The sequence below is a fragment of the Callospermophilus lateralis genome, chromosome X (genome assembly GCF_048772815.1).
Source record: "Callospermophilus lateralis isolate mCalLat2 chromosome X, mCalLat2.hap1, whole genome shotgun sequence".
NCBI lineage: Eukaryota > Metazoa > Chordata > Mammalia > Rodentia > Sciuridae > Callospermophilus > Callospermophilus lateralis.
The window spans coordinates 106,517,612-106,539,206 of record NC_135325.1 but is presented as its reverse complement, the minus strand read 5'-3'; the positions used below and the strand labels follow the sequence as shown (position 1 = coordinate 106,539,206).

Below are 21,595 nucleotides of genomic sequence, written 5' to 3'. Positions count from 1 at the left end.
GATAAGTCAATCAGCCAAGATGTAAACAAAGTACTGTGAGAGGAGAAAGGAGAAAACATCCAACTTTGCCTGGATACAGCAAGGGGGAGAGTGTCCAGAGAGAACAGCTTGTACAAAGGCAAAGAGATGGGAGAGGGGTTTTCATCTCAAAGCAATATGAAGGCATTGGAAGGAGATAAATCTGGATGGACAGAGATGAGATCCTGACTAGTCCTGTAAGCCATGTTCAGCAGTTGGACTTTCTCCTGAAACCAACAGGGAACTACCATAGGGTGCCAGTCTGAGTTGTACCATGGGGAAAAAAAAATCAGAGAGCCATGAAATAACCTGATCTGGGTTGAAAGCCTGAAGCAGTTAGATCAGCAAGAAGACAAGGGTTGTTGATACAAGTCAGTGTCACTGAGTAGAAGTGCCAGGACTTGGGGAAAAAATCTAATGGAAAGAATTTAAGATATTTCCCAAGTTTATGATTTGGGTGCATGTGTAGATGCCGATTCTTAAAAGAAAAAATAATGTGATATAGGGAATTAAACCTTTTAACAAAAAAAAAAAAAAAAAGAAAAAGAAAAAGAAAAAGAAAAAAAATACTTAACATAGTACTTTTCCAAGCTTTCCTTTCCCCTGGAGTTTTATGATATTTTTCTATGTAAAATTTGGAGAGGGGCTTAAATTTCAAAGATCGGGTAATATGGCTTTGACAGATATGAGGTAGGTAAGAGATATCATACAATAATCATCTTTAAAAAACCTCCTGTTTTCCCCAAAAAGACATTCCAGCTTGAATTTTATTTCCAAAATTCTCTTTGCCTTCTTTAATGGCCGAAATCAAAGATATCAGACAAGCCTGCCAGATAACTGAGGTGCAATATGAGAAAGGATGGAGGATCTTCCTATGGCTTTGGAACTAAGCTAAAAAGAAAACCCCTAGCATTAATTTTAAAGCTCCTTCAACTGCAAACCACCGTCCCCTGGACCCAAAGTGAACACCCAAGGCCAACCACCAGACTGAAACCACAAAGTGACCATTTTAACCAAAGGCACATACAGCTAACCAGTCCCAGACTAAACCTCTATAAATCTCCCATTAACAATAACAAGTCCAGAGCCCTTTAGTCGAGGGTCTCATGCTGACACATAATGTAGCTCTGCTTAATTTTTTTAATAACATCACCCCCCTCTCCCCTTACCCCCAATCCAGTCATTTCTGTACCTGTCTTGGAGTTTCTTCTTGTGGAGGCTTACCAGATCTGATCACCCAAAGAGCAGAGCTGGTTCTTGCCTTAAAAACCAGGATGTAAATTAATCCCTCCCCTCCCCAGAAAATAAGGTAAGAACAAACAGTGAAACCTCAAATCAACACCAGCCCAAAAAGGAGAGAGAGAAAGCCTTTGAGAGATGAGTCAGCCTAGATGCTTACAATTCCGAAGGAAATCAAAGGCCTTAGAATAAACCGTTTGTCATTGCCTCCCTGCTTGAACATATAGGGCTAAACTTAAGAACAGTAATATGCTGCAGTTTTGCCAGCAAAATTGACACTGTCTTGCTTACCTTCAACCCTCTCAAGCACCAGTAGTACAAAAGACAGAAACAGAGCTAGGAGAATGCCCAAACAAGAAGCAGATAGATGGGCTGGGGAGGGGGTAAGAAGGCAGCCTTCAGCACTGTGGACAGACACAAAACAGTTTCTTGAAAATGTAATATTTTACATGTCCTCGGCCTGAAATTCCAAACTGGACATAAAGGAAGGCTCCCCATAAGAACCAAAGTGCTAAGAGACCTCTCTTGCTTCAAAGTGTCTTCTCCTTCCCCCTTTAGTGTACCATGGCACTAGCCTGAAGTGACCATGAGATCAAAAAGATGCTCAAGGAGGAATATGAAAGCAAATCAGCTCAGTTTCAATCTAGAATTCAAGACATCTGCAAAAATCATTTTAGACAAATATCTGCACTGGGCATTGGAGATAGAGTCAAAGAGAACAGAGTTCAAAGCCAAACTTTATCATTGCTTGCTGTGTGACTGTAGGAAAGTCAGTTGAATTCTCTGGGCCTCTTTGGCCTAGTCCATAAAATAAGGAAATGGCATAAAACCCATCTCTGTGGATGTGTGAGTTGAATGTATGAATAATGTGATATGTAGCATTAGTTTTTAATAAACATGTTGACTTTGAAGGTTCTTTGCAGAGGGCCTGAGTTTACCAGAACACATCAGGCTTTAAAAGGAATTATTAATATGATTAGAATTTTTAATCAATGCATTGAAGCCTACTCTGTTCAATATTTTCTAAATTTGAATTACTTATTAACATAGGTAAAGCTAGCTGGGGAGACTATTGGGCATAGATCTTCACTCTTCAATTGCATCAGGGTCAAATATTTTTTCAAATCTTATAAAATTTAGAAAAACTGGGCTGGGGATATAGTTTAGTGGTAGACAGTTTGCCTAGTAGCCATGAGGCCAGCCCTGGGTTCACTCTCCAGCACAGGAAAAAAAAAAAAAAAAAACTAGATACTTTGATATTTCAATTATTATTCAGATTAAGCCTATATGTCCCAGAATTTATTTTTCTTTCAAGCTATCTAGTTTTACATTGTCAACAACAAAGACAGTTTCATTTATATCAGTAAAATAGCAAAGAAATTGGCTGATAGCAAGCTAGAGAATTCGAACAGAGCAGCAAGGCACCCAAATCAAGTCTCCAGCAATACAAAAAAGGGGAAACACCCTTGGGTGGCATCAAGCCCGTTTCTCACGTCCTCCCAAAATGCACAGCACAGATGGAGAAACAAATTAACATTAGAAAGGTCACCCGCTTCGACATTGTGAGGACGGAAATGCTCTCAACTAGGCATAAATCCACAGTCTTCACCATGTGGAAGACTCCTTTACTTCACTGCCCCCATCCAGTGGTTAGGTCTGGTACGTGTTCACCAACTAGTAAACAACTAGGAGAAAAAAGCAGGGTCTGCACTGATGCTGTGGTTTGAATTCCTATCAATTAGGCACTTTATGGCTTCGTCAGGATTTTGCTTCTGGCCACTGAAAGACCTTTGGAGTTTGAGAAATTGATACTGCACAGGGCTGGGTGCCCAAAAGATATTCCATCTACAATATTCAAATGTCTACAGGCAGTGAAATGGATAAAGACATCCCCATTAATATATCACAACATGAGAGAGATCCAGGTCTGTGGATGAAAACATTTGGGCACCAATTTGGTCTGATGATACATGACCTCATTCATCCCTGAGCATTAACGAGTTAGCCTTTAAGTTGTTATCCCATAACCTCCATTTCAGCAAAAGCTGCAGATGCGGGGAACAGAATGACTCATTCTATCCACGGAGGTGGTAATGCCCCAAGACAATTAAATTTGGGGACAGTGTTTAATACGTGGTGTTAGACCATCATGCCACAGCAGAAGCTCATAAACTACAGGTAAAAGCCTTGGCTACAAAAAAGTTTCAGGAATTACTCAGAATATTAAATTGGTTCAGATAGAAGGAAACAGCCATCACATAGTCTAATACTTCCATTCCACAGTCCAAAAAACTGAGGCTCAAAGACAACAGGGATTTTTTTTCCAAAGGCTATAAAGCAATTGGACAACAGAGCCTGGACAAGAACCCAGTTCTCCTCAGTCTCAAGGCATTTTCTTCTGCCCTATCCACCTCTGTTCTGCATAGCTGCAAGATTCTGCATTGCTAAATAATGAAATGAAAAGAATGTACACATAATCAAAGCTAATTCCATAAAGCCAGGGGAGGTCATATCTGAAGGCAGGCAGCCACCACAAATTACAACATCTTTGTAAAATAAGTACAGTCGTCATTCTATAGAACGTGGGATGCCCTTTTTAAATTTTATTGACTAAACAAACAACTGAAGCTCAGGATGGTGAAAGGCAATCTTTATGCTATAAACATCACAAAGGATAATTTAAACAAGGAAACGTGCTATCAAATACAACAAGATGTAGATATTCTATTATCTGCAGAATGTGTCAGGGTGCATAATAGTGCTGACATCACAAGCTGTGTCATGTATATCATCCCCCCCCCCACCTTTTGGTTATTGCTTCTATTAAATTGTGGTGGAAGAAGAAAAAATAAGATGTTCTATTGGTGGGAGGTAAAAATTTTAATGCCTAATTTGCCTTATGCTTTTTCATTTTTCAAAAAGCTTTCTATATGTCCTTTATGACCAGACCCAAGCACACAGTAGGTGTTCACTGAGTGTTCATTGGGTGAATCATAGGATTATCAATTCTGAGGGTTTGAGAGAACATAAAGGTCTGATAATTGAAACAGCTATTCATGATTCATGAGTAAATGAATCATGCCACATCATGCTCACAACAACCCCTGGAAAGGAGGGAGGTTGGCGAATATTTTCCCCCTTTTACAGATAAAAACAAACTAGGGTTCTGGTGGTGTTACGACTTAGTAAAAGTTGCATAAAATGCAATGGAGGAACATGATCTGCTATTCCTGGGCCAGGCCTTGCCCTTCCCATACTATGAAATTTCTTAATATTCATCACTAACATCTGCTGCCTGAAACTGGGAAGGTATAAGACTACCTTCCTTTCTAAAGAAATAACTGAATTTTTGAGGTCTTATATATGCTGTTCTGTGACATACCTTGTGAGAGAGGGGAAGACATGTATGTGTGTGTGTGCGTGTGTATTTGAAAAACATTATATACTAATTTAATGCTCTCACCCCAACCCACCCCAATTTTGACAGCATAGTCTCCTAGAAAGCTCCAGAGATATGGACTTGGACCTGGATTCAAGTCCCAGCCTCAACACATCACATGAAAGTTCACACACTCAACTATGTGACCTGGAGTACATTATCTCACTTTTCAGAGCCTCAAATTCATGACCTTAAAAAGTAAGAATTGTGATACCTGCTATGTGGGGCTATGTTGAAGACTAAATAAAAGACGATTAGAATGAAAGAATTCTCCAAGGGGTACTGTGTTGTACCTAAGGTGAGGAACTGCCCCCGCCCTAAATACTTGGAAGTCAAATTAGAAAGGAAACCTGAACAAAAGTTCTATTATCTTTATGGAATTATGTATCCAGTGCTCTTGCTATAGAATGTCACTAGCCATCCTGAGAAGGCAAAAATAGGTACTCAACCACTGAGTGGGATAGGATGAACAATTTCTTCTCTGGGTCTTTTATGATCACAGATGCAAAGTAGATAAATGCAGGATCTAGGGGAATTAGCCTAGCCTATGAAATGTAGGGAAAAACCCTTTCTGGCCCACAAAAGGAAATTAATCCCCACCTTTGTCTTCCTCTGTAGCATTTTCAAGCTAAAGTGTTAGGGGTGGTGGAGGGGAGGGGACAGCCACCCAGAGTGGAAAGCCCCAGTTCCTGCCCTTGGGATCTTACTGCCTGGTGGAAGGTCACATAAATGTCAAGTGTCTGAGGGACTATCAAGAAAGGCCCATGGGTCTAATATCATCCTTCTCTGAAGTAATTTAAATGTATTTCCTGTTTTGTTCCTTTAAGAAATATAAAGAAATGACTATTTCCTCATGCCCACTAGCACTGACAGACCCTTCTTCAACTGTAGGTTTTTCAGTATGCACTCAGTAAATTCCAATTCACTCTTCCCACCTTCTCAACTCCCTGCCTCCTCCCTTCAAAGCCTCTGAGACTTGCTCCCTTTCAGACACTTACACACTCCCACTCAGACACCCATCTACATGCTTGCATATTCACACCCTCACATATGTATGTAAATACACACACACACACACACACACACACACACATACTCCCTCCCCTCCCTCTCTTAATGTATTCACAAAAGAGAGGGGAAAAGGGGAAAGGAGACTGAATTAAAGGGTAGGTCGTCAACCATTTGCCACTCCAACTGTGACTTCCTACAGAGTGGGCTTGAGAAAGAACAGTCCAATGGGGACACTCCCCCAAACCATCTAGACAGAGCCATGTCAAAGAAAACTTCAGAGTAAAGAAGATCTCAAAACCTGTGCCTGGAAACTTCCCCTCCATCTTTTTCTGCACCCCCCCCCCACTCACTTCTCTTTGCCTTTATATCTTTACAAATGAGCATCCAATTTTCTGCCAGTTTTCTTTTTCAAAATCCTGAGTGTCTATCATAGGGAATTGGAACTGTGGGAGATGTTTTTCATTGCAGTTTTCATGATAGGAATAATTTTTAAAACTACACTCAAGTAACCATGTTTCTAAAATACCAATATCTACCCATCTACCCATCCTCCTTCAAAAATAGACCAATGTCTTGACTATGGTGGAGTGAAAAAAGCCCAGGAGTTAGGAAGCCTGCTCAGTTATTAAGCAGCTGGGTGGCCTTGGGCAAGTCAGTGAGCATCTTCAAGCCCGAAACACAATTTATTATTATCCTGTTTATCTAACAGCACTATAAAGACGCAGTCTGCAGAGTCCTTGATTATTCTAAGAGACTTAGTGAACTCCAGGACACAGGGCCATGCCATTGCTATCTGAAGTTCAAAAGAGCACCCCGCCACCACACAACTCTTCCAAACCTAGAGGGCCAGAGGGGGGTGGGATCTGAGCCCTTAGCCCCTTCTTCTGCCTTAAAGACAGACAGTCCAACTCAGGCCCTTGACCTAGAGCTAGAGATTAGGGGAGGGGGATGCTCCAGACGCTTCACCCTCAGCCAGTGGGGGGTGGGGGTGTTCTGGGCCTCTGGTTGCCACAACACAAGAGCACGGCCTTCAGAATGGGTTGGGTTGCACTGCACGTGTTGCGCCCCAATGTAGCTCGAAGGAGCAGCGCAGAATTAGCAAAGTTAAACAAAACCCCCGCGGTGCGCAAAATCTACTCTCAGAGCTTGCCCAGAGAATACCAGCAATTAAATCCTTCCGGCAAACTCTTAAGTTTGAACCCTTGACGCGAGAGCCTGGGGGCAAGATGTTCCGCACTCAGGCCACCTCTCCCTCCCTCGCCTCGGACCCTCGCCGCCCCCCTCACTCGTCCCACGGTGGGCGGCACTCAGTCCCCTGGTGCCCGACCCCTGCACTACCTCTTGACGACTGTCCTGGTCCGGCCAGGGAATGAGTCTGGGTGACCTGCTAGTCGCTCCAGCGACGCGGCCGCCGCAGCTAGTCCTGAGACGAGCTGCAGGCGCTGTGAGCGCTTGGCTCTGCCGCGCGCAGATTCCCCCACTCCCTGTAAAGCTTTCCGCCGTGGGGTAGGGGCTGATTCATAGCAATTTTCTCCACAGCAGCCAGCTCAGTGCCTTATGCATACCTGTTTGCTGAATTCTCAGGGCTACTCTTACTACTTCTCCCCTTACTTAAAAACAATCACTGCTTCAAGATTCAGCCCGAGGGTCCCTTCAGCGTGCTCCTCTGAATTACCCCTCCCCTACTCATGCACAAGATCTCAAGTTACAGGTGAAGGAAAGACAGAGGTGGAGGTTCTCACGGATAAGAAATTTACCCTAAAACAAGAGCTAGTTAGGCCCAGATCTCCTGGACCCCACCTCAGCACACATTTTGTTATACCACATTGCTTCCTTTCCTTCCTGAGTTGCGTCATTCAAGGGCAAGGAGCATCTTTTGTTGACCCTTTGTACCCAACCACTGAACTTGCCTCTCTTTCCCTGCTCCTTGTCTCCCATTCTTGACCAAGACTTATGCTCTTACAAATTCAGACAAAAAGGTCATTTTGTTCAAAGTTCAATGAGCAGCAAGAGTAAACAGTAGCTAACTTCAGAGTCCTCCATCCACCTGGATGGCAAGAATCTCAGTAACTTCCTCCAACTTCCACTCCCCCACACTAGCATCTTCCTTTTTTATTTTCTGTGTTCTATGCCTATCTAGACTCCCAGGGAAGTCAGAAAACCATCCTTTAAAAACCTCTTCCAAAAATCTTCCTTCTAATCTGCAGCCCACCTATCATATGTACAAATCACTAACTGAGCAAAAGCTCATTATTTGCAAGAGATAAATATTCTCATCTGATGTAACAAGGGCAATAAGGGTTAAAAACGCAAGGGAAAGTTTGCACACACAGTTACTCCCCCTCCCAATTGACTTTCCTCATCTCTTAAACCAAGTAAAGGGGGCAAAGGTGCCATGTGTTGTCAAAGGAGTAAGGATAGAGAAGAGAGGCAAGTAGAGAGTGTCAGACTATATAGGTGACCCCAGCCAAAAGGGAAGAAGGAAGAAAAGGGAGACGATGGAGGGCAGCCTCTGGTGGGAGACATACATGGCTCCTGTGGAGGCCCAGGAAAACATGAACTTCCCCAAAGACTCAGAGATGTGGCTCAGAAGGGCTTAGCTTGGAAATGAGATCCAGAAGCCCAGTGGCAAGTTTCTCTTCTTTTTTAAATATTCATTTTTTAGTTATAGGTGGACTCAATATCTATTTTATTTTTATGTGGTGCTAAGGATCAAGCCCAGTGCCTCATCACACATGCTAGGTGAGTGCTACCTCTGAGAGACAACCCCAGCTCCTTCTTATCTTCTTTAGAGGGAGCTTCCAGCTCTGGTAGTACCCTTGGTGTCGCTGTTTGGGATTTAAGTACCACTCACTCACTACCATCACTACTACCAGGATGCCTTTACCCCCCCACCCCCACCCCCAATGAAATCAGTCTTACCCCACACAGGAGTGTAATTTGAATCAGGATGGTTTCTCCTTCAATTGAAGGAGAGGATCTCTCCTTCTCCTCCTGTTGGAAATGGGCTGGATGCTGCCCCTTTATACATTTTAGAGTACCAGATCAGGAGAGGGGGAGAAAGGGAGGGAGCAGCAGTTTGAGGCTGGTCCAATTTTTTTCTCTGGCATCTTCCCTTTCTCTCTTCTTCTCATTGGATTTTTCTGCACCCTTCCTTCTGGCCCTGGCAGCTCTACTCCCCTTCCTCACTGCAGCATCCTGCAGCCAGTTCTTCCCAATTTGGGTAAGAGGCTGCTATTCGGGTGCACCTTTCTGGTGATGCTTCATATTTAAGGTGGATTTTTAGACTGATATACCAGGGAAAGATTGAGTTCCAGAGGTGGGTATATCACAGGAGATGATAGAAGAATTCAGGGCTGGGGCTGTAGCTCAGTGGCAAAGTGCTTGCCTAGCATGTATGAGGTATTGGTTTCAATCCTTAGCACCATATAAAAATAATAAAGGCATTCTGTCCATCTACAATTACAAAAATAAAAAAAGAAAAAAAGAAATTCACCCAGGTAGCCAGCAACATATTGGTGTTGGGAGCAGCTGGGAGGTATGATTTGAACCTGAGTGTCCAGGGAGTTCATTTAGGAAGAGGACTGACAGGTGTTCACTTGGATTACAGGGATTGCCTTGGTGACATAGACAAAGACAGCATGATACATTATAGAGGTAGAACACAGAATAATGCCATGCATCAGTTCAGTTTTCTCATCTGTAAAATAGGGGAATAAATGCTCACTCCCGTAGTGCTGTGGAGAAGAGTGTGTCAAATAACATAGGTAAAGTACTGAGCACTTGCCACTGAACCCAACAAAGGAGGAGCTTGCCCAGGGTCACAAAGTAGTAGAGTCAGGATTGGAACTCTTCTCCCAAACACCCTCCACTACTGGAGTGGTGTCTTCAGCTCTACTTTATCCTCTCAGAGGGCCACCGGTGCTACCCTTAGGGACTTGGTGGAGGTGGAAGTAGGGAGGTAGATTAGGAACGGACTCCATGCATATGAATAGGACACTACCACTTGGTCTCAGTCTCAAGGGACTAAGGCTCAGGCTTCTGCCTCCTTCTCCTTATCATCACTCAGGTAATCTCTCCATGTCATCTTGGACTGATTCATTGCCACTTTAGCGCCATCTCTGCTGCCCAACTCTGAGGTGGTGACTCACCCTCTAGCTGGCCAGGGCCCCTGCCCTCCAGGAAAGAAGCTTTCTTCTTAATTGACTGCAGAAGCCTCTGCCGCAGTGAAAATAAATGCCCTTCCAGGCAGGCTTAGAGATGGAGGGCTTTGAGGAGGAATGGAATGGTCTCAGGTCCAAAGCCATTGCCTTTCATCCTCCTAGTGCCCAGGGTGCCATTACTGGAGTTCCCCCTCCAGGTTTCTTATAATTTTATACATAACTCTTAAGTTTCAGTATTTACAAGGGATTTCACTCAGGACATCCCTGTGCTGCATTAGAGAGTGGTGTGTCTGGCACTGTGCTGGGTACTGGCAGGACGTAAAGTAACATGAGAGATCCCTGGCACCCAATGAGTGTTCATTGCAAGTTTACAAATATTAACAGCACCTTGGTAAAGGACGAAAGTATGCACAGGAAGGGGGTTGTGATTGGCAGCCAAATCACTCCACCAGCCTCTAATCTCCTTCCCCACTCTAATTCTTACATCTTCGTCTTTTTGATGAGGATTTCGGAGAGGGTGAGGGATTGGCCATTTGTGTGTGTTAATTGGGATAAGTACTTCTAATATGTCACCTCTACAAACCTCAAAAATACCCCGTACCCTAAGCCAGCTACAAAATGTCAGAGTAGGATTCGAACCTCTAACTCCCAAGCCTGTGCACTCTGCACAGCACTTTATACAACGCGTCTCCAAGCGCTCCTCTTCCCCTATATCCCTTCCTCTGCTGTCCATTCATCTACACAGAAAGGACAAATTCTGGAGTGACCCCTTGTAGCCCGTTTACAGTGGGAGGGACCCCCAGTTCTGCAGCCAGAGGTGCAAAGACCACTCTGCCGCCCCCTGCCGCCGGTGGCTCCTGATCAGAGGCTTCAGCTCCGCGCAGGTCTAGGGGGCTAAGAAACTCACCAACTGCCCTAGAGCCATTAGGTACTAGGTTTCAGATAGCTCTGCCAGATTTGGTGACGTAAGAGGGAGGGAGGAGCATTTACAGAGCCCTACTATGTGTCCAAAGCAGGACTCCTTGATTTCTAATAGCTATTGCCTTTTACACGGAAAACGTGTTGCTATGCAATATAGTGAGTTCTCCATTAAGGGAAGTCTTCAAGCTAGAACAGGTTTCGCAAAGCGCTTGTGTGCAGAACTCCTTACTTCTTGAAACCAATAAACACCTACACCCCTTAATAATCTCCCTCTCTCTGGAGGGGGGGGGGATGAAGAAGCACATCCCCTGGGGAGCGGGCAAAGGTCAAGGCAGTGATGGGGTGGGGGGGGCAGAAGGGAGGGTGCAGGGAGGAGGAGCCTCCGGCAGGGTCGACTGTAATCTGAGTCAGGGTCCCTGCAGCGCCTGCCGGCAGATTCCCGGGACCTTCCCCTTCCGGTTTTCCTGGGCTCCAACAGGACCCCACCTGGACCCAACTTACTCCCTTTGCATGGGAATGGGGAACAAAGGGCCAACAACCCAGGTCAAAGGGAAAAGAGCATCTGTGCCCGCTCCGCCTTGCCCGCCCATCCTCCCTCCTTTCTTCCCCGCCTCCACTCCTCGCCCCCTTCTCTTCCGCCCAGAGAGAAGGCGGGGGCGGGCTGTGTGTGTATGTATGTATGCATGTACGCGTGTGTGCGCGCTCGGGTGCGGTACGTCTGTGTGTTCAGTGTATGGACGGGTGTATATGGGGTGTGTATGCGGTGCATGTTTTAGACCAAGTGTTTGGTGTGGTATGCATTTGGTTCGAGCTCTGGCATGAAGCATGTGTTTGTGCATGCACGCTTGTAGGTTGTATGTTTCTGCCTGATTATAATCAGTGTGACTGAGGGTGCGGTCTGGGTGTGGGTGTGTTCAATGTGTGTTTCAGTGTTTGTGATCATGCTGTGGTGAGTGTGTACTATCTTAAGCTGGTGTGCATATGTATATTGGGTGTGTGCTTAGCCTTAAATGCTGTGTGTCAAGGTGGATTTACAGGTGGTGTTTTTTTGTGCAGTGTGTACGTCCGTGAGCAAGGTATCTCTTTACGTCTATTTAAGGTGTGTATGTGTTCAAAGGTTTGTGTATGTGATAGGTTCAGGTGTGTGGTGCGGATGCATGTGGCCAGCATATGTGCTTGCATGGAGGGCTGAAGATGTGTGCCTTGGAGGGGGTCACATGAATGTATGGGTGCAGCGTCTGAAAGCATGGAGTTGTCCAAAAGAACCCAAGTGATCCTGCATGTGGTTGGGGGGGCTGGGTGTGGGGGACATTGCACCTGACTGGGACCAAGAAGGAGGTAGGGGCCGCGACCCCAGCAGGGGTGACAGCTGGCCTGATCTCATCAATGGAAGTCTGCACGCCCTTACTTCGCTGTGCCCCGCAAGTTGCAAGTTCGAATGGGGCGGGGTGTGAACTTACCTGGCTGCTTAAAGAAAAGAAGAGGAGTGCTCCGCAGGAGATTTGGCCAGGTAGGGTGCCTAGCGTGCGCGTGGTGCAGGGGCTGGTGGGTGTAAGCTGGAAATATTGTTGGTCACTGACCCCCATCTCACTACCACCCCACCAGGAGATCCCAGTTTTTGCCAAGCTGAACACAACTATTTGTTCAAGGCCTGGATGTTTCACACCTCCTTGACCTTGTGTGGGGCAGATCCAGTTGCCTGGAAGCCCTTTCCCTCATGACAAATTCCCATTTTTTTTTTAAAGACCTAACTCAAAAGTCACAAAACTTTGTTTCTCTGTACCCTCTCCCTCCCCAGTTGAGGGCTCCCTCTTTGGGCCAGCACAATTACAGGCTTCATGCTTCTTATGACATGCTCATACATAACTGCAATTATTTGACCCTCCACTTATTTCTGAGCTGCTATGGAGAATGCCTGGTATATATTAATAGTAATTATTATGTTTCCATTTACTAAGCACTTACTGTGTACCAGGCATTATCTCCTTGAATTCTCACAATGAGGCTATGAGGTAAATGGAGTTATAATTATCAATGTTTTACACTTCACACATCAGACTCAGAGTAGTTGAGTAACTTCCCCAAGGTCACACAGATCATAGGAGGTAAAACTGGTATTTGAACTCCAGTCTGCCATGATCCCTACACCTTTCTTCTGTACCAGGCAGCCTCACCAAGAGTCCTCTGATCCTTGCTAGACATTGAAGTCTCTATCAAATAGTGTGATTTCCCAGTGTCTTTCTTTTGAGTTTACTGACAGTACCAGGAGTACTCAGCATAATTACTTTCTCTATCTCCCAGACAGCTGATACCTTCACCACCTAATTACCTGCTTTGTGGCACCTCAAAATCTTTAGTTACTCTAGGCACTGAAGCACCTTCCTCATCTCCAGTTCTGGGAGCTCTCCTTAGGCTGGTGCTGAAAGAAAGAGCCGAGAATGGCCATTTTCTGACCACAGGATGGTAGAATTGGATATGGAGGAGAATGGAGGTGAGGGCTCGGGATGAAGGGAGGAAAGGATTTTATAGCTCCCCCAGACCCATTGTTACAGCTTCCTCAGAAGTTGGTATGCCGTGAATTTCAAACAGACCAGTCCTCTCTATATCAGACTGCACATCGAAAAACAAGCAGCGTCCCCCTCAGAAAAGATGACTGAATGGGCCCCATTTTGTATTATTCATCACTGAGGGGGGGCACTGTGCTTGCCTAATGAGACTCATGAGGCTCCTGTGCCTTCTAAGCAGTCTCATCTGAGATATTCAAATTAAAACATATTACATTTGGGGGAACACATTTATGGGGGCCATGGTATCAGCCCAGTCACAGCTGAAGGATTTCTGGAATGCCTGGCTCCCCATTCAGCTCCCAGGGAACCAGCCTAGGCTGCTGCAAACAAGTCAGGGGGTGGAGAGAGGGACAGATAGTTCAACGATGGTGAGTCACTTTGCCACTTTTCAGGGGGAAAAGTGAGAAGCACGGTTTAAATTGCCACTGTTATTATTGTGCCCTTTCAGCTGGCACAAATGAGCCTAGCGTAGAGACGAAAAGCAGTTGGAAAATCCATAAATCTCTCCCTGCAGCGGGCCTGGGTCAGCACTTCATCCTGGGTGGGCAGGAAAAGCATTGCTTACCATATTATGTAGCCAAAAAGTCGTCTTTGGGGGACACAAAAGGGCTAGAGAAGCCAGTCTAAAATGTGCAGGGCACAGACTACCTGAAATCTTTGCTTTCATCACACTTACATCTCTACAAGGAGTTTATGAAAACTTTGGTATCACCCAGAATCTGGTGTCAGGCTAGTCTGACACCACCTTACTCTCCTCTGAATACACTACCTTCACTTCCACCTCTTCATGGCACTCAGGTGAGGCCTCTCCTCCCATTCCCAACACACACACACTCATTCCTTGGAACTTAATATTGCCACAAGTCTGTCCCTCATTGGGGTTTAGAAATGTCCCTGTAACACAAGGATTATATGGAGAATTGTAAAGGTGGAATATGCTTTAATAACTCCCAATTACTCAATAGAGATTTGCTTGCTTGCATCCTGAAAAAACAAGAATCTATGGGGCAGAACACCAAAATGTGAATTTCTGGAGACAGATCTTGCTTTCCCCATGAGAATAAAGCCCTGGAAAGTCAGCTTCTACCTTTTTTCATGTGGGCTGAGAAAGACTATATGCTTTGGAGTGAGACAGCCTTGAGTTGGCATCCCAGCTCAATCACTTGCTGGGTGATCTTGAGAAAGTTACTTTGCCTCTCTGAGCCAGTTTTCAAATGTAAAATGGAGATATTTAATGCCTACCTTAGAATTTCCCAGATGACTGAAGTAGGAAAACCATGGAAAGTGCCAGATGAATACTTAACATGCATTAGTAAATATGAAAGAAAAGGTTAGTTTTTTTTTTTTTTTTCTTCTCATGTAGTCCAGCGTGTCTTAACCAGGATTCTCAAGGAGTGGAGGTGACTGACTAAGCTGGTAATTTTCCTCATTACTGGTTTGTCTAACACTCTTGAAATAGTCCTTTTAGGATGATGTTTTGATCAGCCTAATTCAGCCCCGGAAGAATTGAATCTTAAGTCCAATTCTCACTCTGCAGTTTCTCCTGGCAGCGTTAATGAGAACAAGGTTTCCAATGTAATACTCTGTATGGAAAAGTCTGAAACTTTTTGCTCAGTGTCCACTCTTCTACCTATCCAACTGCAGATCCAGCCTCAATCCTGCCTCCTAAATATGTGCCATTATGCTCAAGAAAAGAGGGTGACTATTTCTTTTCTCTATGACCTGTATTTTTTTTCCCTCCTCACCTCTACCCTAGAAATTAAAGGCTCCTAAAGCCAATTTCTAGTAGCCACCAAGGTTGGGAGGTAAAGAGAATGCTGCAGTTCTGAGCAATGCTATACAGGACCTAAAATACATCTGCTAAGTTCTTATTTCTTTCCACCTAAAGAGAAAAAAAATCTACCCTTTGTCAAAACCAGTGAAGTGTGAGAAGACCCCCGACCCATGTCCCTTCCTCCCTGATGCTTTTGCTTCCCTCTAGAGACAAAAGCAAGTCATTACAAGCTAAAACTGCATTTGAGCCTGGAGTGGCGGGGAGGGGGGAGGGGGGTTAAGTAGCCATAGTGGGAGTGAGTATAATCCCGGGGTGGTGGGGAGAGACTACAGAACAGAGAGTATGGAGATTTCTGGAAGCAAAAGCTCTGAAAGGCTATTCTTTGATGTTCCCGGTCTCTGGAGGATGACTTCAACTCTCTCTCCTTCACCCCTCTTATTTATCCTGCATGCTAACTTCCCTCATTGAACCTAGACTCCTCTCTTCCAAATAATCTATTAGTCTTTAGGATTTAGGAATCTAAAAAAAAAAAAAAAAAAAAAATTTCTCCAGCTGTCACCCTGTCGGCTGCAAAGAATGTCCTGCAGCCTCCACTTAGAGAGGGCAAATGACGGGGTAACAATGAAGGGTCAGCCACATCATCCAGGGAATATTTGGAGCAGGGCTTTAGGATATGCCCACACCACTTAATAGGTTTCCTTCATAAGCAGGGACCAACTGGCTACCAAATATTGGGTGCCCACCCCAAGGACACCTCATGGTTTCTTAAGAGGTATATCTGAGATGTGACAGTAGCTGCCAAGACTCAAACATTCTATCTACCTACTTCTGCTGATACATGTGAGAATAGATGATACTGCCAGAAGGCAACAGAAATCATTTCCTAGTGACTCAGCCCCAGCTATGAGGACACAGTTAGGATTGCATCTCCCAGTTGAAATGTGCACTTTTTCACAGAAAGTAACCTACAGATAATCAAACAGATCAAAGAGCAGAACTTAGACCCTGGGCAAGGTATCACCAATGGCATATTAACCTCCTAGTAAATGTATCTGCCATAGGTTGGCATAGTGCTAAGAGCTTTGTATATGTTATCTGTTATCTTTTAATCTCAAATTTTTAAGTCAGACAAAAAGGGATTACATTGGTTGCTCAGCCACTGTGTGGCAGGGAACAAGTTACTGAATTTCTGAGTTTGTGTCTTTAAAACAGATAACACCTTAGAGTTGTTATGAAAATAAAATTAGGTGGTTTATATAAAGTGACTGGTATTCAGAAATAGTAAATATGTGAAGAAATGGCTTTTGATAACTGTCACAGAAGGCATTTAATATAATGGCATCTATAACAACAACAACAACAATTATTATTTATAAACCAGCAATGTAAACATTATTATATCACTTTAAAAGAGGTCAAGTAATTGCTCACAGCAATAGTACAAGAACAGGACTGGGATTGAAACCAGCTGTCCCTCTTTCTACTCAGCATTAGGGAATACCTCATGATCATGTTTGGCTAGCCTGATGTAGTCATTGTATTTAAACTAAAACATGAAGAAAAAAATCCTTAAACTATGTATAGTGGGATTCTAGATCCATGTATAGATTAACTGCATATCATAGGTGATAAAATTTTAAAAGATTTTTAGAAAACTTAATAATTTAAGAACAAACTTCATACAGATTTGAGAAAACAGAAAAAAACAATTACTATGTCACCACTTTAATAAAAGGTCTAATTTTACCTCCTTGCTGAATTTTCTTCCAGTTTTTCAAAAGTCCAAGTTTGACAGTTACACTCATACCATTTTTCCATGTCGTGTTCTTCACAGATGGTATGCAACCATAAAAATGGCATATAACAAGTGAATATGTCATGGAGTTCATTTAACCATTCCACTATTGTTGGACATTTAGGTTGTCTTAGTAGGTAAGTGGGAAAACAAAGGAATGATGTTGCTTTCACCATTGCCATAATCACCCTCGGGGACCTAGTGTCCTGCTCTATCAATGCTCAATGTGCTTTCCGTCATTTGATATTTAAGCTTGATGAACGTCAGCTCCACTGCTGGAGCCTGAGGTACATTTGCAAAAGGATTATTTTCTGCCAGTTTTCATCACTCAGATTCCAGATTTTTATCCTCTTGGTGGGAAAGTGTGGCCTAACCCGGCAGTCTAAGCTCTGGAGCATAATGTTTTCCTATGGAGAAATGTCTTGAGGTGCAAACCACTAATTCACAAAGGAACTTTGAGAAGTCCTGCCATTGGTGAATGGAGGTCCCTGACAATCCCCCGACCAGGGGAGTGGGGTGTCTCATTGGCAATCTTGTCCTAGCTCTGGAAAATGATCCCGCAGCAGCTCAACCAGGCCTGGCCTCAGCAAATCGATTGGGTCTCATCTCCAAGAAAAGATCAAATTTGTATGTAAAGTGGGCCCCAGGGTCCCTTCAGTTTTAGAGTTTTGGCCGCTTTACAGAAGTCCAATTGTTTGAAGCCAAATGCAATGCCAAGAATAAACTAGGGAGAGAATTTCAAGTGGGTCAATCATGCTATCCCTTTCCCTGGGAAAGAAGGCCTTTCTGGGCCCCTATTCCTCTGAGACTTTGGTGTCTCTCCCAAATGCCTTCATATGGTTGCCCATTGCCATCATAGAGCTCCTGGGCAAGGGGAATGGGGACGAAAGAACATTTAGAATGCCTTCACCATTCTGTGCAGTCGATGACCAGCTACTCCCCCCCCCATATCTGATTCCTGAGGATTTCTGAAAAGAAATTTGAAGAGAAGCACCAAGGGCAATGACAGCCCCACAGAATATCAATAGTTACTAACAAAGTTATCTTTAGCATTGCATAGCGTCTTTCCGGAGAAGTGCACTATTGAAGTGGGCTATTACCTGGTCAAAATTTGTGCTCAAAGATTAAGGACTTATTTCAAAGTGATGTTGTGTGACTTAGTTGAGATTATACATGTAAAGGACTGAACCTAAGGGCCCAGCATTCAGGCAGTACTTTTACATATATTAGCTGCTACTGATATGAGTAATAAAGTTGGTGTAGGCAGTGGTGTGCTGCAGGAGTATGAGGTGGTGGGCAGTGGGGGAGCAGATCTCACTAGACTGCAAATGCAGCAACAAATATAAGGTCTTGCACTTGGGTTCAAACACTAACTAAATACAGAATGGAGACTGAAAAGAACTTGGGTTTACTTTATTTTAAAAAAGTAGCTTTAGCTGAAAAGTAATTCCAACATCAAGTCTTTGGGAAACTGTGGGGCATGTATGTGGCTTTTGCAAGTGGTTCATGCATGTGAGATATGTGTTGTGTTATACATGGAAAGTATGTGATGAATGTGAAGTAGATGCATGTTTGTTTATGGCTTTGTATGTGGGCACACATGGGTGTGGGATGTGTATGTATGGATGTATTTATGGCTATGTATGGTAAATACCTTGGGTGTGGCATGAGTTTCCAAAAGAGGGAAAGTCAGTCCTCCAGGACTATATTTATAGGGGCACAGCTGGAAATCCTCTTTTGGCCAGGTCATTGGGCATTTATAACTTGGAGCATGTTCAAAGAAAAACAGCTAGATGTGGGTAAGGGCCTTGTAGTCATGTCACATGTTAAACTGATGAAGGAAGTAGGGAGAGTTGGACTGGATAAGACTGGGTGAGCAGAGGGTGGGGGAATAGAGAGGGCTGGTAACCTTCCCTAGGAAGGAGAATGGTGAAGGTCAGTGCTAGGGCCAGAAGGTGGAAGCTCCCCAGATAGATCTGGGTTCAGTTTAATAGACATTTTGATTTTAGATGGGACTGGGCTTCCTTATGAGCTACTGACTCCCTGCCATGGGGTTTTTCATAAAGCAGCCTTCATGCCCTTGATCTCATTGCAGTTACAGCCTTGTAAGCCACTCAGAATTGGAATGGTTCCCTTACCTCCTTTCCAAGGGTGGGGTGTTTGAACCCTAAGGCCTTAAAAGGCATTTCATCCCCCCATTCCCCCGTTAACTCATCAGGATCACAAATTTAAGAAAAATACAAAAGAAAAAATTAAATCATGTATACAGATCTCTTTCCTTTTCAGAGAACTTGTGGTCTGCAAGAGACTGTACTCGAATTAAGCATGCTGCAATCTCTTAGCAGGTCCGACGTCATGGGTTGGTTCTCACCGGGGTAGTAGGGCTGGCAAGAAGGAAAATTTGGTCTCTACTGAATTAAGTTGCTGAGGTCCCTTTCTCCGCCTCCCCTCCCCTGCCTGTGAGGGGGCAGAGGAAAGAAGAGACAACCTCAGGTTTGGTCTAAGGCTGGTGACCAATGACGCACTCTCACCAATATAGATTTTGGAGGTGGAGACTATGGAAAAACAGGTGGCTGTAAGGCCCCACCCCCTCCACTTCACCACCTGCCCTATCAAGGAGGAGTGAAGGACAATGTGGGTGGGGGCTCCTAGGAAATCTCTTAAAGAAAACATCAGTACCCTGACACTTTGAGCGGGGGGGGGGGGGGGGGGGGGGCGGGGGAAGAATGTTTCAAAGATTTGCTTTATAGAAGCAGTTTCAGGAAAAGAGTGAAATGGGACCCGTATACTTACACTTCTGCTGTGATCTTTGCACACTATGTCCTCAATTGCACGGGATAGGAGAACCAAGTATTGATCTCAAGGACCCAAGGAAAGACCCGGACTAAAGACCCCCAAAGCCTCTGCCATTGGGCAGTTTGGGATTGTGAGCAGAACCTAAGCTGTCCCAGATTTGCTGCCAAATCCTTGGGTGACCTTGGATAGGACTTTCCCATCTCTGGGCTTCAATGTCATCACCTCTTAAATGGAGGGGTTGCATTCGACGACTCTTTGGGGCCCAGGCCGATATTCTGTGGTGGAGATTAGAACAAGGGAATAAACTTCGAGGCAAAGGGAACCTCAGCCTGCTTATTCGGGGGTCCTTTCAGGGACACTCATCCTTGGGCCCTTAGAGCCCTTGAGTTGCCAGACCTCGCTCCTGCGATTCTGGCCCCAAGGATCTGGCTGTCCCCACAGATGGCTGAGCCAGCGACTCCGCCCCCGCACTCGCCCCTCATCCCTCGAGCCATTAGCACGATTGCTCTCGGTTCCCGGCAAAGCTGGTGATTTATGCGGGTCCTCGACGGGGCAGTCCCTCCGGCCAGGAACAATTAGCTAAAAGCCAGCGGGAAGGGAGGCAAAGGGGCAGGGAGCCAAGCCCCAGGGCGCCCAGCCGGGGCTGCAGCCGCCGGTCGCCCCCAGCCAAGCACCCCAGCCCCCCGACTCGGTGGGCCCCCACTCACCACGGCGGGGGCGGGGCTCAAAGGCCGATGCGAACAGGCAGTCCAGTATCCACGCCATGACCCGCTCTCAGTGCCCGGCAGCCTCGCAGCTAACCTCCGCTGCCCCGCACGGGCTCTAAGTAGCCCCCGGTGACCACGCCCTGGGCCGCACCCTGCACCCAGCTCTGAGTGTCTTGGTCACCGGACACCTCGAGCATGTCACCAAGGGGGCAGGGCCTCAGGGGAGCCCCCCCTTCCGCCGGAGGGGAGGGCCGCTGGTCCCTCAGCCCCTTCCCCCACGCGCAGGGAGGCCAAGATACAGCTCCTGTCCCGAGAAGCTCTGACTCTGAGGGCGGGACCCTGCCCTTACCACAGGGAGCCCAGAGTCTGAGGGGAAACGCCGTCTCAGCCCTGGTGAGCCCCAAATCTGAGAGGGAGGGAAGGTTCCTGCCCCGCCAGGCACCCTCAATCAAACGCATATAAGCAGGCCTATCCGCACAAGATACAATTTGAGGGCAAGGTGGTGCCCCTGTCCCAGGGAGCCTCAGATTTGAGGGCGAGACAGTATCCTAGCCTTAGGAACCCCCACGTTTCACGGAACACGTCATCTCCGCCCTCAGGAGGCCTAATCTAAGCAGAATTGGTGCCTTTCCCAGGAACCCCTATCTGAAGGGGAGGCACTGCTTCTGTCCTTGGGAACATTCCCATCCCACCCCCAACCCCACCTTAGAAGAGGCATCACCTCAGCTCTGAGTAGCACTAAGTCTTGATTTTAAGGCACTGCTCCATTCTAGAAGACCAAGGATGTCAGTAGAAGAAAATGATTTTTTGGGGGGAGGGCCAGGCAACGAGCCCCAATTTTGAGAGTAATTTACTGCCCCTGCCGAAGGACTACCTTGGGCAAGAGGGAGATGCTCTCCTTCCTGAAAACTTTTAGTTTTGAGGAGATTGATCCCCAGCTGAGATAGAAGAACACAGTATTAAGCATGTATTAATGTGGGGTTCCCCCACTTGCAAGGGGGGATTCCACGGCCTATGCTTTTGCTCCAAACACTAGAATAGGAGGGGCACCAACATTTATTTTTAGAAAGAATTTGATATTTGATATTTCAGTGTGGGGGGGTACCGTGTTGGATTTCCTTATAATTCTTTTATGGTATCATATTTTTAAATTTTAAATTCATAT

At 45.3% G+C, this 21,595-nt stretch overlaps 1 protein-coding gene across 2 annotated transcripts in view; it reads right to left on the bottom strand.

The window, feature by feature from the left end:
* Arhgap36 (Rho GTPase activating protein 36) overlaps window positions 1-20,488 on the bottom strand; it is a 28,620-nt gene extending 8,132 nt beyond the window's left edge. For both annotated transcript variants that reach the window (XM_077107249.1, XM_077107251.1), the window contains exon 1: window positions 20,431-20,488. In XM_077107249.1, coding sequence (XP_076963364.1) covers window positions 20,431-20,488 — 58 coding nt within the window. The remainder of the gene's footprint in view (window positions 1-20,430) is intronic.
* Window positions 20,489-21,595: the final 1,107 nt, after the last annotated feature.